This window comes from Chrysemys picta, chromosome 1 (genome assembly GCF_011386835.1).
Source record: "Chrysemys picta bellii isolate R12L10 chromosome 1, ASM1138683v2, whole genome shotgun sequence".
Classification (NCBI taxonomy): domain Eukaryota; kingdom Metazoa; phylum Chordata; order Testudines; family Emydidae; genus Chrysemys; species Chrysemys picta.
Window position 1 is genome coordinate 275,599,614 of NC_088791.1, and position 18,074 is coordinate 275,617,687.

Consider the following 18,074-nt stretch of genomic DNA (forward strand, 5'->3'; position numbering starts at 1 on the left):
TGTATTGTTGCTGAATATGATAGTAGAAATTGCTGTCTTCATTGCTGGCATGTATAGCCAATGTAATCTGGATTTCCAGTGATAGTTATGTGATTCTTTGCAGATGGGCTTGAGGGGAATGAATTGTTGCCACTGTCCCCTCTTGCTCCAGCCTTGGAGGAGGACCCTCTTTCTTTGATATTGCAAAATGAGGATGCCCCAGATAAGGCTGGTGGGAGAAAAAAATCGGAAGAGTTGCAGAGTCTGTGGAGAAAAGCTATCCATCAACAAATCCTACTGCTTCGAATGGAAAAAGAAAACCAGAAGCTGGAAGGTTAGCCACTCAGAGAAACAACTGGGCCTGGTTTTCAGAGGCCCAGACCACAAGCAGCTCCCATTGACTTCAACTGAAAATCAGGGCCAGTGCTATTATAAGTTATGCAGTAGTTTCAGAAATAGAATTGGTGCAAGACTGAGGTTTACAATCTTAGAAGCGCTGCTGTTCCATGCAAAACTTGCAGTTTTTCCTTGATTTAGTGATTAAAATACCTGAAAAGACTGGGCATATTAAAGGATGACACAGCTGGCATATGACTTATTGTTCTGGTTGTTTCAAAAAAGGCATAGATGCAAAATCTTCCATGATTTAAACACTCTTTTCATGAGGTGGAGCAAAGATATAGCATACTGCAGTACATTCTCCATCAAGTTCCCCTTCTTTATAAAAGTACACGCTTATATGTCAGTTTTGCAATTTAAAAACATGCTTTCTGTCAGAGTAAGATTCTGCATACTTGTGTGTGTATATATTTAGTATAAACCATTGCTATACATATCCTAGGCAACCAGATTCTGGAATACCACCATACAGGATTTATTCCTCTTTCATCTTATAGCAAACTGGCATGAATACTTAAATCATCAGTGAACTGCTCTCTTCATGCCTCATTTCAACAGGGTAGCGAATGATTTTATATTGCACTGTCCCGATAGGTGTTATACATCATAAAAACATATGATGTTCCAACAAATGTTTCTTGTATATTTTCCAGTCTTTCCTACTCTACCAGACAAGTAATTAAGGTCCTAAATTTTTCATGAGCAATTAGTATTTTGGTGCTTCAATTTTTTGAGTGCTCAACTTGAGATACCCTAAAGGTGCTTCATTTTTCAGAAGACGAGTGCTCAGCACTTTATGAAAATCAGGTCCTGATAAGGGTCTGAAGTTGGACACACACTCTATTCATTTATCAACATTTTGGCCAAGATTCTTACTACTGTTATTCAGGATTCCTTCTACAAAAGGTAGTAGTCAACATCCTGGTCTAAATGTAAAACTTGTAGAAATCAAAAAAGATTTAATTTACACTTAGTGCCTTTACCCTAAAGCAGGGGTCGGCAACCTTTCAGAAGTGGTGTGCCAAGTCTTCATTTATTCACTCCGATTTCAGGTTTTGCGTGCCAGTCAGACATTTTAAAATATTTAGAAGATCTCTTTTCATAAGTCTATAATATATAACTAAACTATTGTTGTATGTAAAGTAAATAAGGTTTTTAAAATGTTTAGGAAGTTTAATTTAAAATTAAATTAAAATGCAGAGCCCCCCGGACCAGTGGCCAGGACCCGGGCAGTGTGAGTACCACTGAAAAATTGGCTCGCGTGCCGCCTTTGGCACGCGTGCCATAGGTTGCCTACCCCTGCCCTAAAGAAACTGCAAATAGTAATTTGCATATATTGTCCTGTGCAGTCTTTAAGTTTCCAGAGGCTGGCATTATGCTGCAGTCTCATTCTTTCAGCATAGAAATCCTTACCATCCTCATTTTGTGAAAGTCTCATGCCCACCTCCCATTTCTCCATTTCTTTAGTGCACCATATAGGCACCAGTCCATGCTAAGGATACTAGGGGAGAAGAAGAAAAAAAATGGCAGGAGCCTTTCCATGTGACTGCAAACCCATGCCCTTGAATACACTGCTTTAGCACATATTGTGTTACCCTCCCAGTTTGAACGACATAGAGTTTGTAGGGAACATCTACTGATTATTTAGTCATTGAAGAATGGCCAATCCAACCAAATCCTTTATTCTTGGCTATTTTTTTTTTTAGCAACCTGCCAGTCTGTGTTTGGGAAGAGAAGAGGCCACAATGAATAAGCCCTGGTTATTCCTTTAGATTCTTTGTACTTCAGCAAGGGCTGTTTGTATCTTGAAATCTCAAACCTTGCAGGTATCACAGACACTTAAAACTAATCTGACCTCTGCAAGAACAAATGATAAAACAGCTAAAGAAATAAGTGGTTTATAGAGTAAAGAACATAAAGCTAATGCCTCTTTCTTAGTTAATGATTAACACTAAATGTGCATGTCTGGTCTCTGGTAAAAACTAGAAAATAACAGTGTAGTAACTGCATTCCAGTTTTGAACCCACTCGGTTCTCTGACTTGTGGAGTTTTATCAGCTGAGAATGCATTGCTGCCAATACATTGGACTTAATCTCACCAAGTAAATGCAGGTGACTTTGCTTAAGGAACCTAGGCACTGGTTATCCAGTGTAAGAGGGGACAGGATGACTTGAGACAAAGTATAGGTTGTTCTGGAAATTTTCCCAGTCTCCATATAAATTTTGCATTTGTTTGGTTGGCATATTTATAGTCCAAGCACGTGTGGTATTGTGTGGAAAGCACCTATTGAAAGCTGACGCACTTTGAAGTGAGCAGGGTATTTCATTATTACACCTTGATTCAAATGGTGGTTGGTCTCCCAACACTACAGTCCATTACAGACTTCAGAAAATGTAAACATAAACCCAGAACGGGCTGAAACCTCTAGTGGCAGCCTGATTCTTAGTTGTATATTCATCACACTGATTATTATTGCTTTGGTTTTGATGTGCAATTTCCACCCCTTTATGAAATAGCTCTCAGCAGTTCTTATCTGCTAATGTGTTGTATTAAATGTACTGATTAAAATATTAACAGAATCTCTCCCACTGTTCTTTGTGCCTTCGAGGAGACTTGAATGCTAATAGTTATTTGTTCTGCAGAAGGTAAGATTTGTGAAGCAAATACCTATTGTTTTAATTTTGATAGTGGCTAAAGGCTACTTTTTTAAACACAATATTTCTAGGTGATTTCACAACAGGAAAATTTAAAGAGAATGGTAGCAAGCAACTAAATCTATAAAAAGCCTAATTTTGCTGCCCTATTCTCGCTGAGCAGTGCCTTACTCCACATGCAGTTCCACTGATTTCAGTGGGGTTAGTTTTGGAGCAGAGTACCACTCAACGTAAATAAGGGTGCCAGAATCGAATGCCTTTTTGGCAGTACAGGAATTTCGCATTCTTATGGTCTTGCATTTATGCAACAGTTTGCATAAAAAAAATCAGTTGTGTGTTTGTGTTTTTGTTTTTTTGTTTGTTTGTTTGTTTTTTGCCTTTGAAGAACAACTGTTGTTCCCTAAAGATAACTTTTTAAAAAAATCCAGGGGCAATATCCAAGTTTAGATTGAAGCTCGTTGAAGTAGGAGCTCTCCTAAATGCTTCATGCCTAGCACAAAGCGACTGGGTCCCCTAGACACTACCACAATACAAATAATTACAAGAATTGTTTATTGGGCCCTCATCAGTCAGATAAAGATGATAAATTATAAAGCACTTGGGAATACTCGGCAACTAGACTTGTGGAATGGCCTAGACATTAATTCCTGATCCTGCATGCACTTATGTATGTGTCCCAATTAACTGAGGCTTGTCATGGGTTTCTTCCACTTTTTGCCGAAGCGTCGGGTATTGGCCATTTTCGGAAATAGGGTAGCTAGTTGAGGGACAGAAGGTCTGATTTGGCTTTGCAAGTCCTATGTTCCCATAGAATCCCCAGTGTTGGTTTGTATCATTCTGATCTGGGGAAAAAACAGTTAAAGAATCATGGTTCCTCAGTGAACCATGTAAACTTACTTCCAACAGTGATCATGGTAAATGTGTAAGACATAGAGTTATAGGAATCCTTGAGGGATCATATTGTGCAATAATGCAGTATGTAACCTGCTCACATGATTATCAAAGACTCTATTTCCAACAATTGGACTCTGGAACTGCATGTGGGTTAAATCTCAACGTCAGTAGCACGTGTGTGCATTAAGCCCTCCACTCGCTAACAAATGCACAGTAAAACGGCTACTGTGACATTCCCAGGTAGAAATCAAAATTAGGCCTCCATGAAAATCCAGAATTACCTGACAGTTGTTTTAGAAAAGTGAGTCTGTAGGAGTTGCTAGAAGAAGTGAGCATAAGGCAGGACCTAATGAGAAGAGTAGGTGGTAGAGCATCAGACTGGGTTTAGCAAATGGTGCATCTTAGAGTCAGGGAGATTAAAAACTCTTACCACTTTCTGCTATCCTGCATTGTGACTCTGAGCAATGGTGTTAAGGGGAAAAGATGCTAAAATAAAAACCCCATTGCGGTGAGAAGCATCTGTTTGAAACTGTCATGATCTATTACAGGGGTGGCCAACCTGAGCCTGAGAAGGAGCCAGAATTTACCAATGTATATTGCCAAAGAGCCACAGTAATAAGTCAGCAGCCCTCCATCAGCTGAATCCCACGGCTCCCAGCATCTCCCACCTATCAGTGCCTCCTGCTCCCTCCCTACGCCTCCCGATCAGCTGTTTCGTGGATGCAGGAGGCTCTGGGGCGGGGAGGAGTGAGGGCACAGTAGGCTGAGGGGAGGGGACGGGAAGGAGTGAGAGGGGGCAGGGCCTGTGGCAAAGCCGGGGGTTGAGCAGTGAGCACCCCCCAGAACATTGGAAAGTTGGCACCTGGAGCTCCAGCCCCGGAGTCAGTGCCTATACAAGGAGCTTCATATTAACTTCTGAAGAGCCACATGTGGCTCTGGAGCCACAGGTTGGCCACCCCTGATCTATTAGGACCACTATGAACAGTGTACCTGGTGGGACCACATAATGTAATGATCTTGACTTTGTCATTTAAAAGAGAAGTTTCCTAAAAAGACTTTACCAAAGCTCTTGCAGTTCGAGAAGGAGCATTCAAAGTCTGAGATTTCTCACAGTGAAGCTATTTTAATGTGCAATATACATAAAGTAAAAATTATCTGATAAATTGCTTTGCACAATTGTTTGTTGTTGAGATGTCAACATTTAGCCACAGAAAGACAACCGATAAATACCTCTCCATCATCAGCAGAACTCAGGATCATGTCTTTTGAAATATGGAGAGATGATCCTTTTGTTCATTCCATTGACATTGGTTTAAGTATTATAAGGATTCTGTTGCAGAATATTCATTTCACTCAGCAAAGTTTTGCTAAAGTTAAGAGAAGGCGCAGTTGTGGGAAGGGGAGGAAACACATCTGATTTTTTTTTCTTCTATGTTTCTTGTACATTGATTTGTGACTTTATCATGTTCTTTATTCAGCAATATGAGTCATGTGTCTAGAGAGGTATAGCCCAGCAGTTCATTTAAAGTCAGTCTCCTATCATTTATCCATTCATTCGAAGTGTCCTATGCAGTAACAGAAGAGAGATTCTGGATATTACCTTGGCTGTATTGAGATATTTGATTTCTGATATGATCTCTCATATACTCTCCCTCATGTTCTATATTCCAGCAAGCAGAGATGAACTCCAATCAAGAAAAGCTAAATTGGACTACCTTGAAGTTGGTACATGTCAGAAAGATGTCATAAATATCTGGGATAAGAAGTTATTAAACTGCAGAGCCAAAATCAGATGTGACATGGAGGATATTCATACCACTCTGAAAGAAGGTATTTATTATGTATGATGTGTTTTGGCTGGGACATTTGGGAGACTTTTTTTGTTCAGTCTTTAAGGTTATTTAAACCAAATCTACCTTCAGTAAGCTTGTTCCAATAGCACCAAATCGGTAAAAATTGCCCGTTGCCTTTTTTCCCAAACACCAACTATTTTGCAATGAGAACATATCCTGTTTCTGTTATGCCTACAATATATTGAGACAGTGCTGCAGAAAGATCAAGCGAATGATTACATAGTTGTACTCCTGTATGTAAGGTGATGTCCCCAGATAGGTTAGCATTGGTGGGGATTTCTCCTAGGGCCTTTGGATTTAAAAGCGTGAACCTCTACTCTCTGAGATGAAGAACCCAGTTCCTTGGCTCAAGGCTGTAGCAGACTCCTAAACCTGTGTACATGGACTAGTCACTAGACAGGGGACAGAGGGCCACAGTGCATCAGTGTGGGTTATACATTTGTCTGGGGAAGCTCACCCTGACAATTCCCATATGGGTTACCCCTTGTAACACAATGCCCCAGTTGGGAATTGAATCTGAGATATCTGGACCTAAAATCATGAGCCTTTGTTGTTTAATCACAAAGGCTAAGTCCATTAGCTTGAAGTCCGTAGTAGACTCATAAACCTCTATGTGAACTAGCCATAACATGGCAACAAAACGACTACACTATTAGTGTGAGTTACATGTAGATTAAGTCTTGTGGTTCTCAGCCTTCAAGTAAGGAACCTTAGCTATAATGCATTGTATGACATTATCTTTATCAAACAGAAGTCACTATTATAGATAAAAAGCTTTCAGAATATTCAGCTGCTCAGAGCATTTGTTTTCTCTCACCTCTGATTTTAGGTGTACCAAAAAGCCGCCGGGGAGAAATTTGGCAATTTCTAGCTGTACAACATCGCGTAAGACATAGACTGCCAAGCAAACAACAACCTCCTGACATCTCCTACAAAGAACTCTTGAAACAGCTGACAGCTCAGCAACATGCTATCCTTGTAGATCTAGGTACTTTTGTGGTGGCTGATAGATACTCTAACGTGTACTTTGTGTCCTATTGCTGAGGTGACTGGAAAATGTTGTTTTTAGTTTAAGTTTTGGGTTGAGTTTCATATTGGTACAGAAACAAAGATGCTACTGTACATGAACATACGTTCTGTCTAGGCTGCCTTCAGTGTTGTCTTTGCTGAACACTCTGCTCCTTTTGTTTGTGCTGTATGCACACCATGTCTGCAATGGGAGACACTTAACCATAAATTTGGTGAGTGCAATTTCGCAGGCTAACTGCAGAGCGGGAAGAAAATGGACTGTAGTGGAGCAGGAGTGAACTACGAACTTGAAGGATGAAATTCTGGCACTGTTGAAGTCAGTGGTAAAATTCACTGTGATTTCAGTTGGGGGCAGGATTTCACCTGAAGGGTGAAAAGGAAAACAGGGCTGTGGGAAGAGAGGACAGGGCTATATATGCTGGCTGATTTATGAGAAAGCAATGGAACAGTCTGTAATGGTTGGAGGGAGATGACAGAAAAGCAAATAAAAATGAAGGGGAAAAGGGAGAGAGGAGATCAGGGTAACCTTAAGAATAATTATTCTTGGAGAACATGAATTCAAGTGTTACTTTATTTATTCTGTGTTTGTTTGGTTTTTTTTTTAATTACAAATGCATGTAATAGATCCTCTTCCTCTCTCTTTTCTCTCCCACCCTCTCGTATGTTACTTGTCTTAGATTGTAAGGGACTATCTTTCTGTGTGTTTGTATAGCATCTAGCACAATGGGGCCTGATCCTGATTGGAAACTTGGTAATACTGAACTAGAAATATTACATTCATGTGTGAGTCAGTGTGATGGTCTTCATCTGGGCTGACTCCAGGGATTAGACTGGAAACGTCCAGAGGGAAATTATGAATGTCTACAGTTGAGCTAAAGAGCCAGGCTTTGTCGCTGCAACACAGGTTTGCAGAATTGGATCCTGCAGCTTGAACCTAGCCCTAACCTGAAGTATCTATAGTACAACTTTGGGGAAGAAATAATAGGTTCCAGAACCTCTCTTGATTATTATTATTATTATTATTATTTATTTTTTTTTTCAGAAAAAAAAGTGTATAACAATTATCCAGTGCTTAGGTACAACAGCAATGGGTGCCCTAGAACTACCCAAGATACGGTTTTATTCAGTACAACTTTGATATTGCTGTAGTCAGAAAGTATGACCAACTATCCAAATTTGTTTTATAATTTAAATCCAATTCTAAGGATATGTTCTGGGAAGGCTTGATAAGAGAAACTTCTGCAAATACAGAGGAGAGGAGTTTTATGGGTTTCTGTCTCTCTAGAAAAAAGAACTGAGAATTAAATGCCTCTCTCTTTTATTTTTACGCCAGGCAGGACATTCCCTACACATCCTTACTTCTCTACCCAGCTGGGAGCAGGGCAGCTGTCACTTTTTAATCTCCTGAAAGCTTATTCTTTGCTGGACAAGGAAGTGGGTTATTGCCAGGGTATCAGTTTTGTGGCTGGAGTACTGCTTCTACACATGAGTGAGGAGCAAGCCTTTGAAATGCTGAAATTCCTCATGTATGATCTTGGCTTCCGTAAACAGTACAGGCCAGACATGCTGTCACTACAGGTAAGTTGGTCCTTTCTCCTAAAACAAACTAAACTTGAATCTGCTGTAGGATTTCCAAGAGGCTGTGCCTGTTCTAATACTTGGAAAGTTGTAGTTTGTTAGGATGATAAGTGCTAGAGGTGAGTAAAATGCATATAGTTCTCCTTGCCAAACATCTCTTGTTTTCTCATTTAGAAGTTGATACAGAAGCTTAAGAGTTGTAAACGTCTTCCCATCACAAACCCTGATACTCCTCCATTTGGAAACTGTGCCTTTTCTTTTCATCCCTTCCTTTCCTGCTCATTTTTCTGCCCTCTCCTCAAAAAAACAAAACAAAAGAAAGCAAAAACAACTACTCCCCAAACCCCATATAAACCATGATCATGTTTATCTGCCTGCTTGCCCCTGCCTTCATGTAGAGAATGAATAAAAACAAGGACACCCCCAACTAAAAGGTGAAGATTAAATGCCTCTCTGTTGTTTTGTTACATCATTTGTTAACTCTATCCAGAAGGATTTAGAATTTTTAAAAAATGTGCTCCCACTGCTGCTTCACTTTGGGCAGCCTTTAAAGCCTTCATCAGAGGCTGTATCCTCTCTTATGCCACCTTTCAAAAGAAATGGAGAGAACATAGAATTGATACCCTTGTGAAGGAAATTAAGGTCTTGGATGTAAACTATCCTTGTGCAGCCTCCCCAGAGAAACTCCAGATCCCTCATCAATCTAAGATATGAAATCAACAAACTTCTGTCCCAAAAGGTTAAGTTTGCTTTATTTTGTTTGAAGCAAAACTACTAGGAATCTGGTGAGAGAGCTGGGAAGCTGTTGGCATATAGATTTAAGCAAAAGGCTTACAGAAATAAGATTGCTACTAATCGCCATAGTAGCAATAAATTATATACAACACAGACCTTAATAAACAATTTCAAAAGTTTTATTCAAAACTATATTTACCTGGAGGGAATCTGTAAAGATGCCCTAGATAACCTTTTTAGTGGATTGTCTCTGCCACAGACCTGGCTGTTAGAAGGAACTTTTAGATGCCCCTCTAGAAATTGCAGAACGAACTCTGGCTATCAAAGGAATGACGGTTGGAAAGACTCCTGGTACAGATGGGTTCCCAATTGAATTAAACACCTAGATTATTGAATTAAGGTTACCATATTTCAGCGAGCAAAAAAGAGGACGGGAGGAGCCCCGCCCTAGCCCCGCCCCTGCCCCTCCCACTTCCCGCCCCCCCTGACCTCCCAACCCTCCCCCCGTTCCTTGTCCCCTGACTACCCCCTCCTGGGACCCCTGCCCCTAACTGCCCCCCAGGACTATCTAAGCCTCCCTGCCTCTTGTCCCCTGACTGCCCCAACCTTTATCCACACCCCCACCCCCAGACAGACCCCTGGGACTCCCACGCCCCATCCAACCACTCCCCACCCCCTGACAGCCCCCCCCCCCAGAACTCCCAACCCATCTAAACCCCTCTGCTCCCTGTCCCCTGACTGCTCCGATCCCTCTCCGCACTCCTGCCCCCTGACAGCCCCCCCCAGAACTCCCAACCCATCTAAACCCCTCTGCTCCCTGTCCCCTGACTGCTCCGATCCCTCTCCCCACTCCTGCCCCCTGACAGCTCCCCCCCAGAACTCCCAGCCCCCTACCCCCCCCCGCTCCTTGTCCCCTGACTGCCCCCTCCTGGGACCCCTGCTCCTAACTGCCCTCCAGAACCCCACCCCCTACCTAAGTCTCCCTGTTCCTTGTCCCCTAACTGCCCCCTCCTAAGACCCCCCCCCCCAACTGCCCACCAGGACCCTACCCCCTACCTGTACCCTGACTGCCCAAAACTTTCTCCACTCCCCCCCAAAAGCCCCCCCCCGTTTCTTGACTGCCCCCTCCAGAACCTCCCTGCCCCTTCTCCTGCCCCCCTTACCCTGCTGCTCAGAACAGGGTGTTGGGCTCTGTGCGAGCCGGACACGTGGCTAAGCTCCCCAGCACAACAAAACCCGGTCCCTGGCCCTGCACAACAAAACCCGGTCCCTGGTCCGGACCGGGTTGCAGGGGAGAGCTGCCCTTGTATCAGCACAAAGTGCTCTCGCTCCCGTTTTGCTACGCTGCATGGCAGAAACCGCTCCCAGTTGCAAAAGGGGAGGGCTGCATTTTGTGCTGAGACACTTGCTCAGAATGCAGGGCGGAGCTCCTCTCCAGCTGCTCCGGAGTCCAGCCCGGGACTTTCCTGCAGCCCTCCCAGCCGCTCGCTCTGCTGTGCCAGGGGAGGGGGGAAATCCCGGACATTGTGAGTGCTTTACAAATTCCCCCCGGACGCTATTTTTAGCACAAAAAGGAGGACATGTCCGGGTAAATCCGGATGAATGGTAACCCTAATTGAATATTCAATGAGGCCAAGAATGAGCAAACTTTCCTGTCTGCTCTAAGAGAAGCTGTAACTTCAGTTATTCCTCAATCTGGGAAAGATGTTGGACTATGTAGTAATTACAGGCCTATTTCTTTAATCAATTGTGACGCTAAGATTTTAGCTAAAGCTCTTGCTATGTGATGAGACAAAGGTCTCTCACACGTCATGCACATAAATCAGGTAACTTTCTTCATAACAGACATAGCTCAGATAATTTGCTTCAACTGATTGATGATATTGCTGCTTCGGGATATTCTAAAGAATCCTTAGCTGTCACTTCTTGCGAGACCTTTGACCACATAGCCTGGGCCTATCTTTTTCATGTGTTAGCAAAGTTTGGATTTGGTAACCAATTTATTGCTTGGATTACACTTTTATACTCTAGCCCAACTTCCAAGGTAGTTACCAATAGTATTATTTCCGCCCCTTTTCCATTACAGAGACATATGAGGCAGGCCTGCCCCCTTTCTCCTCTTCCATTTGATTTAGCTCTAGAACCTTCAGCCATTGCCATTCAAGGAAATCAACATTCATGGTATCAGGGTAGGCCAAACGGAGCACAAAACTACGCTGTCTGCAAATGATGCTCTTATATTTGTATCTAAGTCCAAAGTTACCATTCCTAGCCTTCTAAACACTATTAATAAGTTTGGACTTTTCTCAGGGTATAAAATTAATTTGGGGGGAAATCAGAAATCTTATGCATTAACAAATACACCCACCAAGGCATTTCTTTCAAATTAGGACTTTCAATGGCAATCTTTTTATATGAAATATTTATGGATACTGAACACCGAAAACATTCCAGGACATCCGTAAAATAAATATGTCTGGGAGAATTTTGTTTTCCCAACTTGGAAAATTATCATATCCTTTTTGTTAAGCCAGGCATCTTTGTGGCTGTTAAATATGACCATGTGGACCACACCTTGTGTTCAGATTGAACAAGAATTGGTATACCCTCTCCCCCTTTCAGGCATTGTAGGATCGAATTATTATGGATTTGATGGCTCCAGAGCTCCCACAATGATGGTGGTGGGGTAAGCTTGGTCAAAATTAGCTAGAAAGCTCTGCTTCCATCCATGTAGAGGCAGTCCTATTCTTAAAATCAGTGGCAAAACCTTAATGTGGAAAGATTTGATGGAGAGAGGATTTATGACTTGGTTGCAGCTAACTGACAATGATGAATTTAAAGCATTTGTAGATCTTCAGCAACAATTTGGTTTGCCCTGTTCCAGACTATGGAAATATCTCCATTTAAAGCATTTACTTACAAATGTGTTTGGACAGGATGCATTGGGAGCTCCAGAACTTGTATTGTTTTGGAGGAAAGTTCCTAATTTCTTGGCCAGTGATGTCCTTTTACAATTTTATGGCCCAAAAAACCTCTGCCAAAGATTGATAATTTGAGAGTTTGAGAGTTGGAATAGAGATTTGGATACACAACTATCTCCGACCCAATGGAATACAATGGTATCTAATGTTAAAAAGGCAACTATAGGCCTGAGACTGCAGCTTATTCATCAAAAGATAACTTTTTTCAAATATACTGGTTCCCACATAGAGTAATGGTAATAGGCCTCATAAATGCTGACCACTGTTAGAAATGTAATTCCCCAGGTACTACGTTAGTTCATATGTTTAGGCAGTGCCCCTGTATCAAGAATTTCTGGTAAGAAGTGGGTATTGGAAGCTAAATTGAAGCTCTCCCATTAAGTTTCATTCTTGGGCAGTGGCCAGTGCCAGATTTCTGTAAGAAAGGTGCAAGAAACCTCTTAGTGGGTAATTACAGAAGTCTTGCCCATACAGAATTTCTTCCTAACCCTCAGTTATAGCTTGACTTATGGTTAGAAGCATGAGAGTTCATATTTCAATTTTAGAAAAATCCTTACTAATGTAACTCTGTTTACTCTTCCTTTTTAGCCATAAAAATATCCAACTCTTCTTAGAATCCTGCAAACCTCTTAGCCTTAATCATACTTTGGGCAACAAGTTCCACATGTTGATTGTGCATTGCGTAAAATAATTTTCTTTTTATCAGTTTTTCATTTGATGCCTTTCAATTACATGGAACATATCTTTGTTCTTGTAATGTGAGACAGAGTAAACAGAAGTGCCTGATCTGTGTTCTCTGTACTATTAATTTATTTTGTATTCTTCCAGCCTGTTTTCTTTTAATTTGTCTCCTCTCTCAACTAAACTGTCTCAATTTCTGGCTTCCACCTGGATAGAATAAATTTTAGACCCTTTTTAAAGGAGGCTAGATGGCCATTAAGTAACTGGCTCTCACCTTTAGAAAATGGAGATCTGAACTCTGCTTTCATTGCAAACGTGGGTTCGGTTTCATCTCAATCTTTTGCAGATATTTGCCTGCATCTTGAAGCCACAACCTAATTTGGCATGATTGGCAGTCTTCAGTTGAGAGGCGTAAGTTCTTTGTAAGGGAATTGTGAGCTAAGACTCATGAGCTCTATCACAACTGTACTATATGGGAAAACATGCACAACTCCTGCCCATGTCACACCTGGCTGTAGCATTTTAAAACTCGCTCAGAATAAAATCTCTCTCAAATTAGATCAACAGTGACATCCAGTGGTCAGTTAGGCTACTGATAGGACATTATCTCTTCTGGCTATTCTAAATGACATATATCAATTCACTGATTTTTTTTTTTTCTGAAATAAAAATGGCAGAGAGAAGAAATGTGCGAAAATGTGTAATCGTCAAGCTATAACCAGCACACTCCTGTATTATTCACATAGATATTATACATTTTCAATGAAAAATGTAAAGTTTAGGCTACAAAGTTTAAAAACGTACTAAACAACTAGTCATCCAAAATTCAGCCCCTCTTTAGGAAAGAGCCCTCTTCTATGTAATCTATGTAAACTGTAGTATTCTAAATTTGATAATCCTTTTTTATTATGAGTTTAAAAAAAAAAACCTGTAGCTGTCTTTGAGTACCTTGGACTACTAGGAATTTCTGTGACACTTTAAAAACTGAAACCTAGTGTAGTAATTCCACTAAGTAGACTTTGAATCTATTTGGTATCATATGCTTGCATTAGAAATAATTCATTATTGAACATAACAAATTGAACCATTATTCAATGGTGAATGAAAAGCAGCAGGTCATATATTATAAGCTCTCAGACAAGTCTGACAATTCATGCATTTATTTTCTTTCCTGGAATGGCTATTTTCAGTAATGGATTTGCTGTATTGAAAATAGGAGGGCCACGCTGTTAGACCCTTCACTTACAAATTTGCTTCAGAGACTCTGAAAAGGATCTAGTCTAACTGTCTCTGTGTTACCTGACTCACCCATTTAGTCTACATCCTGGTGGATATGGGCCCTAGTTAACCTTGAACTGTCTCTGCATATGGCTCAAAAAGAGAAAGCATTGGGTGTTTACAGTGCTTTATTTCATGGAATGCTGCTCTAACTAGTGAATGCAAAACCCTATTCTCTCCTTAAAGCTTGAATTGTCTGAGCCACAGACAGGGAGATGTAGTCATATTTTCAACCTTTGCACACACAAAAATCTGTAAAGTCTGAGTTTCAAATTGGGCTTCCTCCTGCACTGCATGTGTTTGACTGGGCCAATTTTACGTTAAGAGAGAGTTGTCTTTTTTCCATATTTCTGCAGGAGGAATTTAAGACCATAGTGTGAGGCTTATGCTTGATGACACTGTATATCTCTTCTCAATGTCTGTTCTGACTCAGTGAATGTGTTTTTTTTAGAATATGGAGACCCTGGGAGCAGGTGGTAAATACACAGCAATCAGAAATAATGACCGCATGAGGTTTGCACTTCTGACTCACAACTGAGAAAATAGAGGCTCAGAGATATACAAAACCAACTTCCATTTTGTTTTGTGTAACTTCAGCAAAGTATGAAAGTGGCAGATCTAGAAGAAGACAGCCTTTGACTGAGTGGCTTGGCAATCATATATATATATAGCTGGCAATGGCCATCTAATAAACAATAGTCAAAACTTAGGTTAATATCTTCCCCCTGCAATCCATTGGTAGATATCTTTGAGAGTTAACCCATTTGGGGGGGGGTGGGGGGAGGCAGGAGGTAGAGGTGAGGTAGGGCAGGACAGGCCCCAGTCATAGGACTTGTACCATTTAATAAATAAGAGGAGTATTTCTCCTTTTTGAGTCTTAGACAAATTATTTTTAAACTACAGGCTGGTTCTCTTATAATGAAGCAGAGAGTGTGAAAAGAAATAAAGAATTACTTTATCTGGGAAAAGTACTTTATCCATTGCAACTTCTGTGGTCTGAACTCTGATGGAGTCAAATAGGATGCACGTATATCCATAAATTCCTCTTTTGTAAGAAACAAGAATGAGCATGGATGTTCTTATTTTTTAATGGGAAAATGTTATCATTTCTAGCTTTGTTTTCCATCTATTAAAGAAAAATGACTTTTGATAACCAGAACTGGCTTCTAGGTGAATAGCTTATTTTAGACAAAAATACACAAATTTTTTCTGCTAAAGAGATTATAGAAGATGATTTAGCTAGAGGATCGAAAGCTAATTAAACGGAACATGTAGTTAAAACCAAATCCCATTTGGTTTTGGGCAGGATTAGAAAGTTTGCATAGTTTAAGTGCATAAGGCTTTACTAAGATGTGAACAATATTTTTTTCCCATAGAAAGAATTATTGATGGATTTATAGGTCACTGGTAACTGTTTTATTATTCTCCTTTGCCCATTGAATTCTAGGAGTTTTAGATTAATGCATCTCTTGCTTGGGAAAGAACAAGGAGTAACATTTTCAGAAGCACCTTGAATAGGCTATATCTCATTGAAAACCTGTTGGATTTAGGCTCCTAAGGGCTAGATTCCAAGAGGTAATTAGGCACCTAAGTCCAACATTAAGGTGCCACTGACATTCTCAAAACCGTTGTTCAGCTGCTGCTTAACCTTGTGGGCACTTAAGTCCCCGTGGGACCCACATTTCTGCCAGTAGCTATGTGCAAAGTCATCTAAATTCTGGCCTCCCCAGCTAACGAGCTGCTCAGAGCCCTTACTCACTTCTAAGCCCCAGCAAGATTCTCAAACTAATTGTTCCCCCGCCTATTTTGTATGCGGGACCCAATCCAGTAGGCATGCTCTGAGCACAGCTACTGGTTTGGGCTGCACACAAAAGACAGATAGGAGTGAGAATTTTGGGGTCTGTCTGGCATGCGTGTGTCCATCCATTCCAGTCTATCCAGTAGCCCAGTGGTTACCTGGGATGTGGGAGACCAAGATTTGAATCCCCACTCTGCCTGATTTGGAGCAAGGACTTGAATCTGATTCTCCCACATCCCAGGTGAGTGCCCCCCCCCACTCAAAGAATATTTAACTATTTATCCAAAATGCAACAGCTCCAATGGGAGAGAGTGAGACCTACCCCACTACAGACAATAGCCCATGGGTTAGAGCATTCACTTGGGGTGTGGAAGAGCTGGGTTCAAGTCCCTGCTCTAAATCGTACAGAGCTAAGATTTGAATCTGGCTCTCCCACATCCCAGGTGAGTGCCGTGACCACTGGACTATTATCCATAATGGGATGGGGTGGTTTCTCTGTGGGGTTTGTTTTTGTGAGAGAGGGCTGACCTGGAGGGTAATTTGGAGTAATTGAATTTGATGCAAGAATTGCTGGATGAGGTTCTATGCTCTGTTATACAGGAGTCTAGATTAGATGATCATAATGGTTCTTTCTGGCCTTATCTACATTCACAGATTCTAGATTTTACTTCAATAATAAATGGTCTGGTTCAAACTGTTCCTTCTTACTTCAAGTGTTTGGTTTTAGTTCATTGAGACTGAAATTCACCCAAAGGTAGAGGATCCACACAGGGCCTATACTTCACTTAAGCTCCACTTTACTGGGCCTTCGGTGCTGGGGTTGATTTCACCTGAAGTGCATTGTGAAAAATTTGGAGGAGAGCTCAACTTTTTTTTTTTTTTTTTTTAAATCTCTTTCTCAAAACTTACTATAGATTCAGATGTATCAACTTTCAAGACTCCTCCATGATTATCACAGAGACCTCTATAATCATCTTGAAGAGAATGAAATCAGCCCCAGTCTTTATGCTGCACCCTGGTTTCTCACGTTGTTTGCTTCTCAGTTTCCATTAGGATTTGTAGCCAGAGTTTTTGGTAAGAGTGTATTTTATCACAGTCATAAGCAACACAATATCCTGTATAATGTAAGGGAAAACATGCATGGGAATATTTTGCACTTTGTTTTATATACTAATAGATAATGCCATATAACTTGTTCCAGTTGTCAGCCACAATTTTTAATAAAGTCAGAGTGAAAGCTGTTAAACTGAAGGAAAAACCGGGCAACAGGAAATTGTTACGGAATAGAGACTTAATTGCGGAAGCTTTCAGTCACTTGTACTACCACTTTTTTTAAAAAAAACTTTTAAATGTCAAGTAGACATCAGAAACTTAACTCATTAACAGTGATGATTAAGGCTGCGAGTTTGTCACAGAAGTCATGGATTCCGTGACTTTCCATGACTTCTGCAGCGGCTGCTTCCTCCAAGGAAGTCTTGGGCCACCGTGTGCCGCTCCCCCACAGCAGAGTTTCAGTGTGGGATGGGGGCAGGGGATTGGGGTGAGGCAGGCTCTGCACAGTGCTTACCTGAGGAGCTCCCCGGAAGCGGCGACATCTCCCTTGCTCAGCTGCTAGCCACAGCCAATGAGAACTGCAGGGGTGGTGTCTGCAGGCGGAGGCAGCACACACAGCTGCCTGGCCACACCTCCACCTAGGAGCCGAGCAAGGGGATTGTCGCAGCTTCCTGGGAGCTCCCCAGGTAAGCACTGCCCAGAGCCGGCCTCACCCTGTCCTGTGCCCCAACACCCTGCCCCCTCCCACACCAAAACTCTGCTGCTGCTGCTGGGGGCTGGGAGGTGCAGAGCCAAGTAGGGAGCCTGCTGGCCTTGTCAACCCTGCCCCCCCCCCCCCCCCCCCCCCCGCCCCAGCACCAGCAAGGGTCCTGGGCTGTGCACCGCCGCCCTCCTCCTCCAGCACCTGCGGCACCCCAGGCCACACACACACCCCCACACAAGTTTTAGTCACAAGTATTTTTTAGTAAAAGTCATGGACAGGTCACTGGCCGTGAATTTTTGATTACTGCCCATGACCTGTCTGTGACTTTTACTAAAAATACCCCTGACTAAAATATAGCCTTAGTGATGATACAGGTATTAAACCTATTTTGCATAGGAACAAACTATACTCAAGAGCAGTATGTATATCTCAAGAATTAGTCTTGTTTTGGGACTTCTA

The 18,074-nt window shown here is 41.7% G+C and overlaps 1 protein-coding gene across 3 annotated transcripts in view; it reads left to right on the plus strand.

Moving 5' to 3' along the window:
- Positions 1–18,074, plus strand: part of TBC1D4 (TBC1 domain family member 4) — a 156,269-nt gene that overhangs the window by 128,047 nt on the left and 10,148 nt on the right. For all 3 annotated transcript variants that reach the window (XM_065581108.1, XM_005283186.5, XM_005283184.5), the window contains 5 exons: positions 104–313; positions 5,598–5,756; positions 6,609–6,767; positions 8,142–8,386; positions 16,774–16,933. In XM_065581108.1, coding sequence (XP_065437180.1) covers positions 104–313; positions 5,598–5,756; positions 6,609–6,767; positions 8,142–8,386; positions 16,774–16,933 — 933 coding nt within the window. The remainder of the gene's footprint in view (positions 1–103; positions 314–5,597; positions 5,757–6,608; positions 6,768–8,141; positions 8,387–16,773; positions 16,934–18,074) is intronic.